Source organism: Diabrotica virgifera, chromosome 2, assembly GCF_917563875.1.
Source record: "Diabrotica virgifera virgifera chromosome 2, PGI_DIABVI_V3a".
NCBI lineage: Eukaryota > Metazoa > Arthropoda > Insecta > Coleoptera > Chrysomelidae > Diabrotica > Diabrotica virgifera.
Window position 1 is genome coordinate 171,213,041 of NC_065444.1, and position 20,918 is coordinate 171,233,958.

The 20,918-nt window shown below is 32.9% G+C and overlaps 1 protein-coding gene across 5 annotated transcripts in view; it reads left to right on the forward strand.

The window, feature by feature from the left end:
- LOC114332531 (choline-phosphate cytidylyltransferase A) overlaps positions 1-20,918 on the forward strand; it is a 178,166-nt gene that overhangs the window by 55,945 nt on the left and 101,303 nt on the right. The window contains exon 1 of one of the 5 annotated variants that reach the window (XM_028282347.2): positions 19,995-20,132. The exons of the other annotated variants lie outside the window; for them this stretch is intronic. Within the exon in view, the coding sequence (XP_028138148.2) occupies positions 20,076-20,132 (57 nt within the window). The 5' untranslated portion in view covers positions 19,995-20,075. Of the gene's footprint in view, positions 1-19,994; positions 20,133-20,918 lie in introns of those variants that run through there. 5 annotated transcript variants of the gene reach the window in all.

The following is a 20,918-nucleotide window of genomic DNA, read 5'->3' on the forward strand; positions in this document are numbered from 1 at the left end:
TTAATATTCCAGCTCCCGTCGTTCAGGTGTCGCATCCAACTAATTTAGCTGATTGGAACATTAAGTTTAGTGGAGATTCTAAAGGAGTTTTCCCTTTCCTAGAAAAAGTTAGAGACCTGGCTGAATCCCGTAATGTAGGACAAGAGGTTCTTTTCAGATCAGCTGTCGAGTTATTTACAGGTAGCGCTGCTGTGTGGTTCAGGAGTGTTCGTAGTACCGTTTCTTCATGGAACGAATTGATTGGTCTTTTGAAGGCTACGTTTCTTCCCCAAGACTACGACGAGGATTTATGGAACCAGATCAAATCCAGGAAGCAGAAGAAAAATGAGTCGTTCGCTTTATTTCAGGCACAGGTTATGTCTTTGGCAAAACGGCTGACGGTGCAGCCTTTAGAGAAAACTATCGTGAAACACTTGAGGCAAAATATTATCCCTGAATATATTCCGTTGATTGCATTAGTCGATACCAATACTGTTGAGGAGTTGTCTGCTGTTATTCGTAAACTAGAGAATAATGTGGTCGTGCCTAGTGTCAAGAAGGAAACGTCCGTCGCTTATGTTAATCATGAGTTTCCCGGTCCCTCCAGAAAAGCCAATGTTCCTAACGGAAAAGCAAATTTTAAAAATAATGACGATCGCTCGGCTCCGCGAAATTCTGAGGCGAAAAACCCTAGTAAAAGTACTTCGAATAAATCGAAGATGATCGTTTGTTTTAATTGCCGAAGACGCGGGCACAATTTCAACGACTGTAAACAGCGTTTTGATAGATATTTTTGTTTCCGATGTGGCGCAGATAATGTTACGGTAAGGACATGCCCAAACTGTGTCAAACCTTCAAAAAACGAATAACCAACACCCTTAAGTTCGGTAAGAGTGTTCACAATAAAATTTCAAACCCCGAACATTCATGTTTTGCGGCCGATAATAAGTTTCCAGAAAATTTTAATGTCTCTGCTTGGTACAAATGGCTAGGTACAGTAAAAAATTTTTATAAACATTCGTCAAAATTATCTCCGGTCATTGCTTCAAAGCCATTCGATAACAGACCTTACTTGGAGGTTCAAATTCTTTCGCAACCCTTTACGCTTTTATTAGATACCGGGTGTTCCACTACTGTAGTCGGATCCAAGGGATTGGATTTTCTTGAGAGAAACAACATTGAGATCGATTTACCGTGTAGTCAGAATGTGTCTTTAGCCGACGGATCGAGTAAAAAGGTTTCTGGTATTGTAGATTTGCCGTTTGTGGCGAATGGAATTTGTCATGTGATTAGTTGTCTTGTAGTGCCATCGCTACCAATAAATTTTATTTTAGGAAGTAACTTTATTTCAAAATTTTCTTTAGCGATAAATTTCGAACAAAATAAATGGAGTGTCAGAAATCCTTGTTGCGAGATAGTAACTTCAAAACATGAAGGCGATGTTTCGTTTCCACAATCTTTGTGTTCGATTGATTCTCTTGCCGCCGAGTTAAGACCTCTAGCGGATGCTGTCATCCATAGTTTTCAGGAGGTAGACAAAAAGAATGGTATAGGAAGAACAGATAAGATCAAAATGACTATCGATACGGGTGACGCAAAGCCTTTTCGACAACGTCCTTTTCCTATGTCGCCATACATGTCAGATATTTTAAATCGCGAATTAGATGAGATGCTCAAACTTAAAGTTATAGAACCGAGTAACAGTCCTTGGTGTAGTCCAGTCTTGCTTGTAAAGAAAAAGACAGGCGAGTTTAGGTTTTGTTTTGATGGCAGGAATCTTAATGAAGTTACTCGTCATGACACATATCCTCTCCCCAATATTGACCGAATTTTGTCATTATTGCGTAACGCTAAATATATAAGTTCGATAGATTTGAAAAAAGCTTTTTGGCAGATCCCTCTTGATCCATCTTCGCGAGAAAAAACTGCTTTTGCTGTTGTTGGCCGTGGATCATTTCAATTTACTGTGATGCCTTTTGGTCTTTGTAATAGTGCTCAAACCCAGCAAAGATTAGTAGATCAAATTTTTGGACCAGAATTCGAACCTTTTATTTTTACTTACTTGGATGATATTATTGTTTGTTCTTCCACTGCTGAGGAACACGTTGCCTTGTTACGACAAGTGCGAGATAAACTAAAGGATGCTAACCTTACGATAAATGTAGACAAATGTGAATTTTTCAAAACAACTTTGAAGTATTTAGGCTATATCGTTGGTGATAACTCTCTTCGGTCGGACCCCGACAAAATTTCCACTATGGTTAATTATCCCCGTCCAACTAACACAACGGAGATTAAACGTTTTATTGGTCTTTGTTCTTGGTATAGACGCTTCGTCAAAGATTTTTCTACCCTTGTTTCCCCTATCAATGATCTTTTGAAAGGAAAGAAAAAGAAAGAACCTATAGTTTGGACATCAGAAGCTGAGAATGCTTTTATCGCCATAAAGGAAGCTTTAGTAGCTTCCCCAGTTCTAGTACAACCCGATTATTCTCGTCCCTTCACTATTCAGTGTGACGCAAGTAACACCGGTCTAGGAGCTGTATTGACTCAAGAAATAGACGGTGGAGAAAAGGTGATTTCCTATGCTAGTCGGTCTTTGACAAGAGCAGAACGTTCGTATGGAACCACCGAGAAAGAGGCCCTTGCAGCTTTGTTTGCTGTTGAAAAATTTCGTCCTTACGTAGATGGTGTTGAATTTACCCTCATCACTGACCATTATTCGTTGTTATGGCTTAGAAATTTAAAAAATCCCACAGGCCGTTTAGCTCGTTGGGCTATGCGTCTCAAACAGTTTGATTTCCGAATCGTCCATCGTAAAGGAGCATGTCATAAGGTGCCTGATGCACTTAGTAGGATTCATGAGAATGATCAAATTGCTTATCTTGAAGTTGATACTGATCGCATCGATCCCTGGTACGATGATTTGCGTACAAAGATTTTGTCTAACCCAGAAAGTTTTCCACAGTGGAAAGTAGAGAACGACCTTATATACAAATTTATTCCGGCTTGTCTTCCTTTTAATTCAAATTTAATCGAGTGGAAAGTCCTTGTTCCCAAACCTCAACGTGAGGATGTTATTAAGTCGTGTCATGATCCTGCAACTTGTGCCCATCCTGGTGTTTATAAAACTCTTGCTCGAATCCAAGAAAATTATTACTGGCCAAAAATGCGAAGAGATGTTGTTAAATATGTCCGTGCCTGCAAAACGCGTGGAGCACAAAAAGCACCAAATATGGCGCAAATGGGTAAAATGGGTAAAGAGAAAAAAGCCGAATACCCATGGCAAATTATCGCCGTTGATTTAATAGGCCCTTTAACCAGAAGTAGAAACGGTTTTACGTGGTTGCTGTTGGTCTCAGATTGGTTTTCTAAGTACACTTTGTTACATCCTCTTCGCAAGGCTACTGCTTCAAATATCTGTAAATTTTTAGAGGAACAGGTGTTTCTCATATTTGGAGTTCCACAACATCTTATGTGTGATAATGCCTCTAATTTAAATTGTAAAATAATGAAAGATCTTTGTGAGAGATATGCAGTCCAAAAAATCTGGTTCTCTGCAGTTTATTCTCCCCAAGTAAATTTTGTTGAAAGGAGCAATCGTACTATTGGTACGGCAATCAGAAGTTATATTGACGAACACCGCGATTGGGACAAACACATACATGAAATTCGGCAAGCCATAAACACAGCGAAACATGAAGTAACCAAATATTCACCGGCATTTTTAAATTTTGCTAGACACGTACCGTTGTCTGGAAATTATTACGGTCAAATACCCCATGATTTTGTTGATATAGAAATCCTACCGGGTGATCGCGATAATTACGCGTCCGAAGTAACGGGAATAAAAGAAGTTTTCACGGCCGTGCGTAAAAATTTGTCTCGTGCATATCAGAGAAATGCAAAAACATATAATTTGCGTAAACTCGACGTACAGTTTAACGTTGGCGATCAAGTTTGGAGAAAAAATATGATTTTATCTAGCGCCCCGAAACATTTCATGGCAAAATTGGCTCCCAAATATATTTTATGTACCATAATTAAAAAACTATCCTCTTTAGTTTACGTTCTTAGGAATCCAGATGGTTCCAATGCTGGAAATTGGCATATTAAAGATTTAAAAGCTTATTCATCCGTCAATGTTTCGTCAGATGCTTCAGATCTGTCCGATAGCGAATAGAAATGTATATTCCGTTATTTACAGGGCGATATGAACCAACTTTAAATATAATTTTTTAGATATTTTTGATTTTTTCTATTTTATAGTACAGGTGCTTAAAGTTTTTTTGAGAGAAATAATTTTTTTGTTTTGTGCACCAAATTTTTTTATTAGTCGAAATTCTTCAATTTTGGAAAGTGTGATTTCAAATAAATGATTTTGGACATATGAATTTTTGATCTGAACGCCTATTATAATCTAAATACTTCGGTAATTTTTTTAGCGACACCCCATTTCCTCCGTGGTCCGTGTTAAAGGAAAAGTCGCGCAAATTGCGAACTTTTTCCTGGAAGGGATTTGTTTCTCTTCCAACAAATTTTGGCGTGGGATCAGTAATGCACTGATACCCTAGTACGTAGTACGTTGAATACAACTTTGCTTCGGCAAAACCGTCCCCAAGTGCCTCGTTCCCTTCAGGACGAGAGACGCGCATAAATTTTTTAGAGCTGTCTCGACAACCTTTTTTTTTGATGTGTGGTGTAGACCAATAGTAGGGAATTGTCCCGCTGCGGTCAATGTTTATCTATTTGATATATTTTTTTTTGATGTTGTCGCGAAGGAGACGAGCCTCTGGAAGTAGTGTATGGGATTCCGCACGTTGATCTCCAGAGCAACTCAGTTTGGCTCACACCCCAGTTCTTTGAACTGTTTTACCTAGTTATAAGAATAAAATTTTTTTGTTTTGTTGAAAGGAAATATTAAAAATCCTTCTTCAAATGTTTTTATGTCGTGCGTTAGTCCGATATAGAAGTAAAACTTTTTTTTACATAATAAAAAGTTTGATTTTTTTTATTTTTTTATTTTTTTGGTATCCTTCTAGGATATACTACCTTCGCTTATATGCAATCCAGCTTAAGCTTAGGGAAAATGCTTTTTTATATTTTTTTTGAAAATCGTTTCTTATTTTTTTTTTGGTATCTAGATTGATATCAGAAGTCCTTAGTACAGTTACTAGTGATAGTTCGTAATAGAACCTATTTGTTTTGCCTAAGTTTATTCTTACTTCAAGGACCTATTAATTTCAGCCCCCTCTATTAAAATATGTTGTCTAACCCCCTTTACGGTATGGATGGCCAGACACTGAGAAAGGCTAGGGATGAAGTGAGCGGATTCCCGCCAGTTGACTCGTCGGAATGAGAAGCCATTCATAATCGCAATTTAGCCACAGACCTTAGGTGATGACTTCCTATGTCATTTCCTAAAACTTCCGTTTGGTTGTGTAACTTTGAATAATAGACTCTACCGACTATGACCCTACCTTAAGTTGACCCCACCGAAAATGTTCCTATGATAGGCGTATGATACGCGTCAGTTATCGCTTGTTCTGGTTACCACAACGAAGTTAAAATATCAATATTTTCCTAATCCCCCCTGTTCTTGAAAGAGTAGTAAGTTTCTGAAAAGCAATGTGTCCATTTTTTCCACAATAAACTAATTACAGGCTTATCTTTATAGAATTACAAGGTCCAACTTAGAACTATCAGTAACTCCTTTTTTTTTGTTTTTTTGTCCGTAAGTAATAACTGCCTATGGCGTTATTATATTGTGTTATCTCTGGAATAAGTCATAAATGAGAGACTTTATGCATCCAAGTCAAGGATAACATGTTAATTTTTTATGGCGTTAATGATGTTAAGACATCATTATTCTTATGTTATTCGTGGTGTTAGTCTAGGTTGAAAGAAACCTATGCATCCGAAAAAACGTTAACATATCTTGCCCTATTTTTGTGTTTTTATTTTTTTTGTGTCTACGATGACGAATTGCGTCGTTGTATTCTTGTGAATTTTTTGTGTTATGATTAACGCGTCCATGTCTAGATTGTAAGACATGTATTGATCGTTAGAGAAAGCCTAAGGCCTCTGAACGATATTACGATATGGTGACTAACAAATGAGGTTTTCATTTTTTTGCTGTTTCATTTTTTTATTTCCGTTTCCGATTTCAAACTGGTTAGCACGAAGTTGAAATCGTGGGGGAGGCAGTGAAACAGGCTCGAAGAATCACAATCTAAATATCGCAAAAGTCCGTCTCTGCGTTATAGATAGAAGTAAGACGAAATGTACTTCCCAACGCGTTTCTCTTAGGCCACCCACAAGAAAGCGGAAGGATTAATATTTTAAGAAATTCTAGACGCCTAAACTGGTCATTTAGCTATTGCAGGCAGTAAAATGACAAAGAGACTTTAGGGCTCGAAGACAACTTTCCTAAAAGTATTTACTTTGCACAGGATATGCCTCATAAAAAGAAGAATAGGAAAGATTGCTAGTTGTTTGAGTGATAGAAATCTCAGAATTCCACAAGGTTACAACGCAGTAACTTTCGTGGGAATCCTTAAACGGTTACAAAAAGGACACTCGTGGTGATTGGCCAAAAAAGAAACGTATGATCATAATAAGGCTGGTCTAAACATTATTTCCCAGCTATGTGATTGGTACGAAAATTTCGGAATGATGATTATTGGTCAAATTATGCGATAGCTGTGAAAAAGGGAGGTGAATATAGAGAGCAGAGAGGAATCTTGTCCGAGATTAGGACAAGAAGGAATCAATTAAGTTCTAGCGGTCATGCAGTGAAGACCTGCATTTTTTCTTGTCTGTGCCTAAATAGGCAAAATGGAATCTTAAAGATTCTGTCGTGAAAATCGCAAGTGCGATATGTTGTCTTAAATACCATACCGGTATATTCTCTGTGTTGTGTCCGGTAGATAAAATAATAGTTTTCTTAGTACGGCGTGTAATATGTTTCGTTCAAACAGAACTTAGTTCAACATTTGCGGATAAGACTTCCGTTTAATATGTCTCATATAAACCGCACTTAATTCAATCTTCGTGGAACGCAGTTCCATTTTTTTAAAGCCAATGGTCTAAATAAAATATGTTTAATTATCAAGTCAGTGAGAAGTATCACTAATAATCATGAATGCAGTTATTTTCTTTTCATAAAACAAAAAGAACTATGGAATTTTTATTTTTCGTATAATATAATAACAACTATGTAACAGTACTTTAACTCTAAAAATGAAAGTGAAAAGTGAAAGTGATTTCGTCGTATCCACAACTCTGGCGAGCTAACCCGATTCCAGCAATTCAACAACAATGGATCATCACCAGGTATTTTGCAATAAACTGTTTCGTTCCTTTTTCTTTTTTTGAACTTTTAAGATGAAACGCGAAAGACTTATTTTTTTTTATTTTTCTAATCAACTCAGTTTAATGACAATTTTCTATCTAAATAAATGGTAACTATGTTAAAACTTATTTCGTCTTTTTCTGTTCGCACAATCCATCTATGTATCCTTATTGTATTAGGAAACGCAGCCTACTACAGACAACAAGGGTAAGTACCATTAGTAGTCAAAGGGATACCATTTTTTTCGTAACATTTTTGTAATTTTTATATAGATAAATAGTAATAGATTCTGATCTATTAATGGCGCCCAAAAAATTAATAATTTCTTTTCTCTAGCATAAATATTATTGTATGAACTCACACCCTAAAATCTCTTGATGATTAGAGCCGCCGGTGCGATTTTAAATTATGTAGCACGTATTTTTTTAAGTTTATGTACATCACATGTTTAGCTAATTTGCCGTGCTTCAGTAGTAAAAAGACAATATCTACGGGTAGCATAAGCAAGGGAGAGCGCGTATTCATATTCATGTCAAAAGAATTGAGAAGAAATGAGAAAAAACAATTTCTAATATTGCAAAACTTAATTGCAACAACATTGCAATGTTTTGCTTGTAAACAATTAAAATAACTTCATATTATTCATATAAAAAATGTCCTACTACAATAATAATTATTATTAGTGACGAATTTATTCACTTTTTTTGTTGATAACAATTAAGATACGTAATTAGCAGAATTTCAAAGATCAAGAACTGAAGTTTTAATGCATAATGATTAAAAAGATTGCTTATGACAGGAGTCGTCTCCAAAGCTTCAAAATATGGAGCTTGTCGATGGATTTGACGTTTTTTTGAGAGCATACAGTACGGCGTCATCAATATAACTTTGGGAGATAGTATCATACCTTTTTTCGTAGGGTCTGCGAAACTTTGACAACAGTGGCAATCTTTGACATTCTCTAATATCAATAGTTTGACAATTATACTCATAGGCGCGCTAAATGGAAGTAATAGAAAAGAATTTTATTATTAGTAAATGGATATTTATAAAAATAAATCAAAATGGGTGAAAATGTTATGTTAACAGACGTATTTGCACGAAATAAAACTAAACCAATAATAAATAATCATTTCGCTGTGAAGCAAAACAAGAGCAGTCTTATTTTATTTAGTTCATAGAGCGCCAAAAGCAACTAGTTTCAACCCTTTTTTTTTAATAGAACTTTAAATGAACTTTTCCCATTTTTTAAACTATTGATAATATTTTTAGAATAAAAAGTCCTCCTAAAACTTTATATACTCGCATTAGAATTCGAAATATTTTTACGTAAATATCACGTAAAACTCACAAAATTAACAATAATATATTTTTTCAAATAGGCCAACAACTTAGTTCTATTACACAAAAATATAATAAATTAATTATAAATAAACACTACTTTCCGATGAAACAACAATAACGAACTTAATACACTACTGCACTGAACAGATATCGATAAAGATAACAGAACAGATCAGAGAAAATCTGAGACAAGTTGTCAAAATGACAGTGACAATTTCTCTATGTTGCCTAATTAGTTATTAGTCATAATATTGTCGATTTCTTGTTAGAAATAAAAATTTTTAGTAGGTCCAAAATGACACAAAATCTAGGCATGGGATAAAAAAGTTTATTTGAAGAAAGTGTATTTTTTTCTTCTTCTCAATGGCGGTACAGGCTCGTTTTTTTTTTAATATTGTATTTAACTACAGAGTAATTTCCACATACTAATATATTTCTCAAATTGGACTCTGTACCGCCATTCATTATTATATTACGCATATGTGTGTCAAATATCTCGACAAAATATTCAAAATTACAGCCGCAATCTTGGACCGCATTTGTTGCTACCTGTTGATCGCTACTGTTGCCTCTTAAGCGTATGATCGGTTTGCATACATTACGACTATGTATTTTCTTAATAAATTTAATATTCAATGAACCATGTGAATTGTTAAACAATTTTTGGAAATTTTTTTTCGATATTTTTTAGGATGATTTTTGTTGGCAAACATGGGGTGGAACATTTACACTGAAATTTACAATAATTTCTAAATAATTGATAATTGTTATGGTGTATGTAAACATACAAGCTATCCTATATAATTATTGTTAAAAGCAATATTGTTTCATATATTTTTATTTACTTATTTAAAAAAGCGTGAAATTTACACAATTATGTTTTTTGTTCAAGACGTCAAACATGCAACTCGATAAATATTTATAGTTGTAAGTAAATAATAATATATGCAGTAATATTATTTAAATAATGTTTTTCACACTTAAGAAGTAATTTTTTCATACCCAGTTCATTCTATATCATATAATGTTTCATAGAGCTTATACAGCTTTGACCCATTAGTGTTAGGTATAAAATACTTATTTACCATACACATGAATAATTATTACCATACACAAATAAGAAAAACACTAAATAATAATAAAATACTGAAAATGTACGAAGGATACAAGAATCACTTGATATAGCAACGGTATTATTTATTTATCTAACTAACAAGTAATTGGATTTTGTAAGTCTTAAACGTCGTCCACACTCTCGCCGAAGTCGATCGAGGTCCAGCAAGTACGAGAGTGTAGACTGCCACCTTGTGTAACTTTGTCTAACTTCGTTCTACTTCCAAAATCTGTCGGTCTGGTGCGACCGAGTCAAAGGGATCTTTGTCGGTATCGCACCGCTTGAATGTGTTCCTCGCAAAGTAGAACTAGTCCAGGGGCCATCTGTTTTGAGATGGACGTTGAGAGGTGACTCAAATTTTTTTGCAGAAATTGCTTGAAAATAACTCAAATAATAATATTTGAGTTATCCTCCCTCTCAAAAAGGTCCGGAACATTGTTTAAATAATTAAAATATCAAAAAATGAAGGAAAAATTCGATTTTTTCTTCGTTTTTTGATTATAACTTTAAAAGTATTCATTTCCCAGAAAAGATGTACTGACATAAAAGTTGCGTAATTAAATTTCCTACAATATAGAATTAGTTAAAAGTTGAAAAAATAGTCACCCTTGTTGCAAAATAGCAATAATTGCGAAAAAAACCATACAAAAACAAGTTTTCGCATTTTACGTTTTTCAACCATTTATGCTACACTTATGACCTTCATATTTTACCCAGAAAAACTTTATGATACAGTAAAATAATACTGTAAATTTCATTAAGATCGGTTCAATAGATTTTGCAAAATAAATTTTGCAATCCAGCTTTCGCAAAAACAATTCATTTTTTCAAAATGTTACAGGACTGAAAATAAAGCAGATAGCAAGTTGAAATTTTTTTTGCGTATAGAAGTGTACTGTACCTTTCATTTGCAATTTGCAAAATTAAAATCGATTAACTACCACGGCGTCAGGAATTTTTTTAAATAAACATTAATTATTGGTGCTACGCGCAGGACAGCAGTGTTCGATTCACATGAAGTTGATTTCCACCAAAATTTCTTCCAATCTTCATCTAATATATTATTTTCTTACTCTATATTTTGTTGTATTTTAATATTTTAATTCCACAAAAATCAAACTAATTTTATTATTGTTTGTGAAATATTGTTTAGACAATTGTATATGTTTAAAAATAATAAACTTTTATTCTCAAGTTAAAATATATGAACAAAGAAAGTTTTTGCTAAAAAAAGTGTTATTTCAAAGGATAGAGTATGTGTTTTTATTTTGCAATGAACAAATTTATTTATTTATATCGAAATGTAATAAAAATTAAAATGTATTAATAATTATCAAAGGTCATTGGAATGCCCAATCAGAGCAAACTATCCGGTGTCCTGCGCGCAACACCAATAATTAATGTTTATTTAAAAAAATTCCTGACGCCGTGGTGGTTAATCGATTTTAGTTTTGCAAATTGCAAATGAAAGGTACAGTACACTTCTATAAGTAAAAAAAATTTCAACTTGCTATCTGCTTTATTTTCAGTCCTGTAACAGTTTGAAAAAATGAATTTTTTTTGCGAAAGCTGGATTGCAAAATTTATTTTGCAAAATCTATTGAACCGATCTTAATGAAATTTACAGTATTATTTAACTGTATCATATAGTTTTTCTGGGTGAAATTTGAAGCTCCTAAGTTTAGCATAAATGGTTGAAAAACGTAAAATGCGAATACTTGTTTTTGTATAGTTTTTTCCCAATTATTGCTATTTTGCAACAAGGGTGACTATTTTTTAAATTTCCAACCAACTCTATATTGTAGGAAATTTAATTACACAACTTTTAAGACAATACAACTTTTCTCGGAAATGAATACTTTTAAAGTTATAATCAAAAAACGAAGAAAAAAATCGAATTTTTCCTTCATATTTTGACATTTTGATTATTTAAACAATGTTCCGGACCTTTTTGAGAGGAAGGATAACTCAAATATTATTATTTGAGTTATTTTCAAGCAATTTCTGCAAAAAAATTTGAGTCATCTCTCAACGTCCAAATGTACTAATATTTTTACAGATGCGGCCTGGTCTAAACGAGTGTGTAGAGAGGCACTTCGGACTTCGGTCAACCTTGGCGAAGTAACTTCGCCGAGAGTGTGGTGCCCGTTTTAGTTTTTCACCCAAAGTGATCGAAAGTAGAACCGGAAGTCGATATTTGAACTCTTCCTGTAACCTTGCGTGGATTGATATAGGATTTCACTAATTTTGTGTCATTTTTACTAAACTTTCGGTCATAATTGTTTAAATAGAAATAACTTAAAACCCGAACTAAAGATTCAAGCTCGGCTTTTCAATATGCTTCGATTGGTATGTCACAAGTCACTATTTCTGCGACTTTAATATGGCACTTCCGGTTAGAACTTTTTAATCGAAAATGATATAAAAACCAAAAGTATGGACGGACGAACAGACGTGGATAATTCAACGTTTTCACATTTTTTCAAAATTTAATGAAAACAAAACTCAAAAGTTTATTGTAAGAATTGTTAACAAAGCTATACTCACTTACATAATTAACAATTAATTGTTCTTACAATATTAAAATTTTGTTATATAAATCAATTTTATACTGTTAGCGTGATGGGAGTATATTACTATAACCACCGGCACGAAAAACGGCCGCCCATTGAATATTTGATAAAATGGTCGAAACACGTTTTATTTTTTATTTAGACGGGCAATGTGCACGAAAATCTTTTATTTAATGTATGGCAGCCTTGGATACTAAATTTGCAGTTACTAAAGCGTCATGGGGTCTATTGGGTTGTGAAGATTAGGTTCTAAAACCAAAAAAAGTTAAAAAAGTTAACTTAAGTTTCCCATTTAGTGAGGGGACGAGCGCGTACAAATTTACAAGAATCGTTTTTTCCGATTATAGCGCCATTCGGATCCTGTAGCTTGTCTTCGAGCATTCAGATTAGCCTCATTAAACCGTATTCGAGCGTTTAGTTCACCGACATTCATGTTGATGAGATATTGAAGACTATTTCTAACCTCTATTGGGACCGTGCAAGTTCGGAAAAGCGACACCTGGTTTCATAGCTCAGCAACATTTTTAGCACTTTTAATTATATTGGCCAATTATATTAATCCTGGTTGCTGGATAATTGTCAAGGCCATAGCCCAAAAAAATTATAAGAGGAAAAGGTAAAATAATTGAGGTTATCTTATTAAAAGGTAAACAATTGTATGTAGTAAATAAAATTAATTAAAGTGCAGTACTTTTATATAATAATTGCATATCATATCAATATTGTGGAGCAACATATAATTTTTCTCCTTCAATGACAGTAGGTATGAAATATACGTCAAATTGACAATTTCAATTGACAATATGAATTATGTATTTAAGAAAGTTGCAAGATTTCTCCGCTATTCGCGCTCGATCGTTTCTCGTATCCCCTCCAAGTATTTGCACATAGCGAATAGCAGGTGAATGACGATTTCTTAGTCCTGAAGACAGTATAAACCGGTGGTCCCAATGAATAGTTCTTCACTGGGGTCCTGTTTCAGACTTTTGAAATTATCCTTAATAGTTCAGTCGGGTTAGATGAATAACAGACCTAACCTTGCATTAGGAGCTGCCCCAAATTTTATTTCTCTAATCTTTAGGGGTCAATAGTAGTGTAAATTTAAAATCTCGACTGAATTCCGCCGTTGCTTTAGCCGCCATCTTGTTTTAAACGAGAACCGTTTTAGCTTAATATCTCCGCCATTTTTAACTTTTCGACAAAAAGTATAAGAACCAAAATTGTTGAAAATGTGATTTTCTATAATTTCTATTGTACAATTTTTTCGTGCGGTCGATATTTTCCGCGTTATGGCGGAAAATAGTGACAGATAGAGCATAATTATTGAATTGTCTCGTTTATTATTAGTTCTACAACAAAAATGTCCCTATACAAAAATAGAGAGAATTAAATTCTACACAATTTTGGTCTCTTTCATTTTTTTGCTAAAGTTAATATTTAAGGTAGTACGTATGCGGTAATGGCGCGAGCGTAAGACCTGACTGATTTTATAGCAATAAATTTTGTTCAATATCTACCACATTTTTAACTAAACTTGTCCCAAATATGTTTTCCTACATTTTTTTTAACAATTTTTTTCATGCGTTTGATATTTTCCGAGTTAAGCGAGAAAATAGTAAAAAGTGGTGGGGGGAGCATAATTATTGAATTGAATCTTGTTTCCGAGCTGCCCCAAATTTTATAATTCTATCCTTTAGAGGAGATCAATAGTAGTGTAAATTTAAAATCTCGACTGAATTCCGCGGTTGAATTAGCCGCCATATTACTTTTAAAGGAGAACCGTTGTTGCAATATCTCCGCCATTTTCAACTTTTCGACAAAAAGGGTAGGAACTAAAATTTTTGGAAATGCAGTTTTCTACAATTTATTTTGCGCATTTTTTTATGCGATCAATATTCCCCGAGTTAAGGGGGAAAATAGTGAAAGCGTAGGGGAAGCATAATTATTGAATTGCCTTATTTATTATTAACTTTACGACATAATTATACATAAACAAAAATAAAGAGAATTATATTTTATACAATTTTTAAAACTTCCAATGAAACACCAACCAAACTAAGTACATAAAAGACCTAAATAATAACTTATATGCTTTAAGTTCACTTAATTTTATTAACTAGCGGGTTTTATTTCATGTCAGCTAATAAATTTTAATATTTCAACATTTTCTTTTTAATTTTGGACCCTGTTGGGGGAATTTTCCCGCCCTCTTGTAGACCCGTCACTGGTTCTCTAAAAAAAAAGTAAATCGTAATTGCAACAATTTCAGTTCTTACACTTTTTGTCGAAAAGTTGAAAATTGCGGAGATATTGAACAAAAACAATTGCTATAAAATCAATCATTTCTTACGCTCGTACCTTTACCGCATACGTAATACCTTAAATATTGATTTTATAAAAAAAATGAAAGAGATCAAAATTGTATAGAATTTAATTCTCTTAATTTTTGTATAGGTACATAGTTGTTGCAAAACTAATAATAAACGAGATAATTCAATAATTATGCTCTAACTGTTACTATTTTCCCCCCATAACTCGGAAAATATCGACGGCACGAAAAAAATTATAATAAACGAAATTATAGAAAATCAGATTTTCAACAATTTCAATTTGTACACTTTTTGTCGGAAAGTTGAAAATGGCGTAGATATTGAGCAAAAACGGTTCTCGTTTAAAATCAAGATGGCGACTAACGCAACGACGGAATTCAGTCCAGATTTTAAATTTATACTACCGTTGACCCCCCCCTCTCCTAGGTCGTTGATTATAAAAATAAAATTTGGTGCAGCTCGTAATGCAAGGTCAAATGCTATCCCGACTGGGCTATAAACCCTTAACCCTCAAACTTATCCTCTGATTCATTAGTTCTTGTAAAATTTTAGTTGTAAGTTGTATGGTGGTTTTATTGTAAGTTGTATTTACCCGTATTTACCTAACAAGTTTATACCTCTGCTCGTTCGCCACTCTTCCGGTATTTTATGTGCTTTATAATTTTACTAGTGATTTTGACCGTCGCCATGCGACGCGCGACGTGGAATACAATTCATTGCCTTCTACAGTCACAGCACTCAATTTTTTGTGACATCCTCCTATTTTATCGTATCTCCTTCCAATTTTTTCTGACACCCTCTTTTTTTTTCTGATTCTCTCAATTTTTCCGGCACCCTCCAATTTTATCTGATACCCTCCATTTTCTTCTGACTCTTATTTTTTTATTTTATAACTCGAGAAGAACGGGATTTATTTGGCTATTTTTACTTTTGAAATATTTGTAGAAGTCTAAGGGTAAGAACAGAACAAGTGGGTCGAGGTGGAGGTGTAGGTCGCGGTGGATGCCACTAGTTAAGTCGCGGTCGATGTCGACAGCACATAGCAAGGAGGTCACCTGCGCTGTCAGTTGAGTTAGAACCACTATCAAATGAAGTAATTTAATGAAATTTGAATGACAAAAAGACTATGCTTTTGCGATATTGTGTCAGTCAAGTGATGATAGTGATGAAATGTCAGCTGTAAATAATCAGATCCTTCTTCATATTTTAAAAATTTACTGAATTTAATTACTTTAGAAATTCAAAAATAAACTGAATACAAAAAAGGGATAGCGCAAGTAATGACAACTTGGCTTCAAACGGATCAATTAGAGGAAAGCATTCTTGTAGGCCGCGCAGTAGACATCCATGTAAAACAAACTCATTTTATTTTCAAAAGCAGCGATGTAAACCTCCTGGATGGCATCGCGCTAAACCTCCACCGCGACTTACCTGCTCTGTTCGCTTCCATTCAGGATGTCGACATCGACCGCGACCGACACCTACACCTCCACCGCGACCCACTTGTTATGTTCTTACCCTAAGAAGAAAGATCTTTACAATATCCCATCAGATATAAAATTTTATTAGTTGTAGGTATAGGAAGCGTGTAAAAATGTGCTCCGTGCTCAAGAATATATTGATAATATCGAAAATTAATATTCGCTGTGTGCAAGTACTTGGAGGGGATACGAGAAACTATCATGAGTGAATAGCGGAGAAATTTTGCAACTTTCTTAACATATTTCTTAAATAATTTATATTGTCAAATTGACGTATATTTCTGTCATTGAAGAAAATTTCGCAAATGTTATGTTATAAATTAATTGTAAAAATTATATGTTGCTCCACAATATTGATATGATATGCAATTATTAAAGTGAATTTAATTAATTGTATTTTGCTTGTAGTACATACTGCATTTTAATAATTAATTTTATTTACTACATACGTACAATATTTACCTTTTAATAACATAACCTCAATCTTACTTTTTCTTCTTATTCTATTTTTGGACTATGGCCTTGACAATTATCCAGTAACCAGGACTAATATAATTGAAAGTGCTAAAAATGTTGCTGAGCTATGAAACCAGGTGTCACTCTTCCAAACTTGCACGGTCCCAATACAGAAAAATATGTTTATAGTTAAAAACATTGTTGACTTACAATAATAAAAATAAAAATTATTTTTTTTACATTTTCTCTACGATAAAGTTGAAAATTCAAGTTTGTGCATTAATGCAATAGATTTTAATAAATATAAATTTAATGAAACAATCCTGAATACCATATTTAGATCAAACAAAGTGCCAAAAGCATGTATTTCACGGGAAACGTAAAAAAGTAAATAGACTTGAAGTTAGCCGTAGTTTTAGTGACGTAAATCTGAAGGAGTATAATATAATTGTGTGTATAGGTATGACAAATACCATTGTTGTTTTTAGTATTTTCTTTACAATTTAATGTTTTACAATAAAATGTTTTAAAAAAGTTAATTTACAATAAAAAGTTTTAAAATCAAAATTAACTAATTCGATTCAGTCATTCTGGAGCAGTTATAAAAAAGATGTAACAAAATAAAATGATATTATTAAACGTCATTCAATGTTTACATATCGAAACCGTACCGGACAGACTGAGTGACTTGTCTCATTAGGATTTTATAAGATTAGATTAGTTAATGTTGTTATTTATTCTGTGGTGGCTGCTCAATAGTAATTTACTAATTCGTTTGGTATTCCGTTTACCTGCAGCTCTTTTGTTTTTCATTTTTTCTTGTGTTTTTTCGAACTTCCTGTGTATTAAAAACATACTACAACATACATAATTTGGAATATACTCCAGGGTAATAAGCTAGAAATAGACCATGTTCGGGACACAAAGATCCAGGTAGCTGACTACTTTTTTAGTTATTGTAGACCTATAGGAAGAAAACCTACCTGTTTCCTGCCTAGAGTTCGCGTCCGTTTTTAATTATTAAAAATTTAGTGCAAAAATCGCTATTTTTTCGATTTTTTGCACCCCATTCAAAAGCTAAATAGTTGACATAAAATTACAAAATTCATTTTTTTAGAACATTGAAAAACCTTCAAAATGCCGATTTTTGAAAGTTAAAAAGTTAATTTGTTGCTACGCAAACTGCAAAATAAGTGAAAATCGTTATTTGTTAATAACTTTTACTAAAACTACCTTAGAACTTTAGTGTTTCACCCAAAGTTGGGTATTGGGGTGCTTAACAAACCCTCAAAATGTGAGACCGATCCATTAATTAGTTTAAGAGTTATTCTAATTGTTTATCCCAGAGACCTGTATTTTGCAATAACATAAGACAGAAAATAGACATTTGTCTAGACATTTATTAAATAATAAACAGTCTAATTTGTTTAAACAATTTTTGTAAAAATATTTTTTTCCCAAAAATCCATGATTTTAATCATACTATCGTTAATAATCATAGAAAAAGCTAAGGTATACTTTAATAAATAAATTATCTTCAATAAATAATTATCTAATAAAAATCATTTATTTATTAAAGTGTACTTTAACTTTTTCTATGATCATTAATGATACTATGATTAAAAAAATAGATTTTTGTTAAACAAATATTTTTTCAATAATTGTTTAAACAAATTAGACTGTTTATTAATTAATAAATTTATAAACAAATTGCACAATTGTAATGTACGTAGAAATTACATACAAATTAAAAAAAGAAAGAACAATATCCATTGAGTTGATCCTGAGATACACAAAATTATATTCGTTTGAAATTGCTTTTTCGGTATTTTAACTCGGTGGATTTGTAGGTTCCCCCTAGTAATCGTTTGAACTACATTTTTGAAAAATCGTATAGGGTGCTGTGAAGGTATAATGTTTGTGCAAATTTTTTAAGAAAAAATACAAATCCCATTCTTTAAAATGGCATTAATGAGATTCCTTAATTGTTATAAACAAATTAGCTGTGAATTAAAAAAAACATATGGCTAACTTTGTCCCAAATGAACCCGGGCTAAATTTTTTTATTTTAAAATTCGTGTTAAATACTATCTTTTCGAATAGGTATATAAAAAGATTGTTTCTACGGACAACATTTTTAAAGTTATTCTAAATGTTTATAAACTACAAAATTTCAAAAATTTGGCATTAGGATTTTTGAGTATATTAATTATTTTTTTATATATTTTTTTAATACATTTTGATACTATCACTCTTCTACTTTCATTTGGCATATTCAGAATTGCCCTATCTTCATTATTTTATGTCTTATCTTATTGCAAAATAAAGGTCTCTGGGATAAACAAATAGAATAATTCTTAAACTAATTAATGGATCGGTCTCAAATTTTGAAGGTTTGTTAAGTACGTCAATTCCCAACTTTGGGTGAAACACTGAAGTTCTAAGTTAGTTTTAGTAAAAGTTATTAACAAATAACGATTTTTACTAATTTCGAAGTTTGCTTAGCAACAAATTAACTTTTTAACTTCCAAAAATCCGCATTTTGAAGGTTTTTCAATGTTCTAAAAAACTGAATTTTGTAAGTTTATGTCAACTATTTAGCTTTTGAATGGAGTGCAAAAAATCGAAAAAATCACGATTTTTGCACTAAATTGTTAATAATTAAAAAACGGACGCGAGCTCTAGGCAGGAAACAGGTAGGTTTTCTTCCTATAGGTCTACAATAACTAAAAAAGTAGTCAGCTACGTGGATCTTTGAGTGTCCCGAGAAAATCCTTATTACTCTGGACTAATAAGCCAATTGGATGCAGTATCAAAAAAGCAGAAACAAATCTGACAAAAAGTCCAATTTGTCTGTCCCAGTGTGAATACTGAAGTCATCCGTACTCGTAGTCATATCTACTTGACTTTACTCTGAGATTAGCCTTCCGTTGCAAAATTATGAACGGAATTAGATATTTTTGGGGGACATGCCAGTTATCTTACATTTAGTTAATAATGACTCGAATGTTCTTTAAAAATGTGTTATCACCTCGTTAATATCAAATTTGAATACGGCGAAACATAAAATGACTTTCCTATTTCGGCAAAGTCTAAATGAGGGAAAAGTAAATTTCTTTAAAAATACCTGTCATTATCTTCTTTTGATAAAATACTGATCGGTACCGTTAATTAACGTAGTAACTACAGTTGGTTCTATTTCATTCACTTAATGTTCGTATTCGGTCTAAACCGCGTGTTCAATAATTGATAGCCTTTTTAAATTATTTTTTATTGGTTTATATAACTTGGTCGTAATAATTTATTTAGATTGCTAAAAAATTGCGGAGGATGATACTTGTATTTACTTATTACATTTAATTTAATTTAATTTTTCTTATGTGTTTGTGTTGAGTCGAACGTTAGCCGTGTATGTAGTGGTGATTTGGATAAAACCATTTTAAGATGAATGACGAGAACAGAGGCCTAAAAAGACGACCGGCCATTGCAGATATGGCATTGGTATGTTTATTAGCATAGTTTAAACTTAAATTAGAATATAATATAGCTAATGATTACAGTACATAACAACGGGGTTATTACTCACCGGTACAAAATTCCGCCACCCAAAATTTTTGATTAAGTTTGACAATAATTTATAATTTTATTATTTGTACCCCGATTTTCAAGATTCTTGCATCAGTTTGTAGGTATGTACATGTATTGATATCGTTTGTTATTATTCCGGTAACAAAAAAATTTTGCTTACATGGCATTATACGGGGGTGAACGGGCGTTGTATTTTCTCCTAACTTTAAAAAATTATGTGGAAAAATTTAAGAGCTGATTTCGTTTCATAATCCTGTATTTTCTTGTAAGAGCTGTACAATTTTTTGTAAATAAAAACACTGACTGACTCATAAACATAAATATTTTAAATAAAGGTTGGATTGATAAGATTAGAATGGCCCGCATGCAGCCTAGATCTCAATCCTATTTCCTCCACAAAATTTGGTACAGCTATGGCCCTGATAGAGTTATAGAGAGATATCGCAAAGGCAAACGTTAATAGCGTGTCAAGACGTAAATAATTGATAACGGTCTATTTGGCCTATCCCTCTCGGGGAGGGGCTTAACGTTATTATGACAACCGACTTTTGGGATTAAAATGTAACCTAAAAATTAATGTTGAGGAATACTGAAATTGTTTTTTTTTAAGAAAATGAATTTGGACATTGAGAAGGTTGGCATGCATTTTTCAATTTTAATGTTTTAACCAACAATAAATATAAATAATAAGTATAAAAA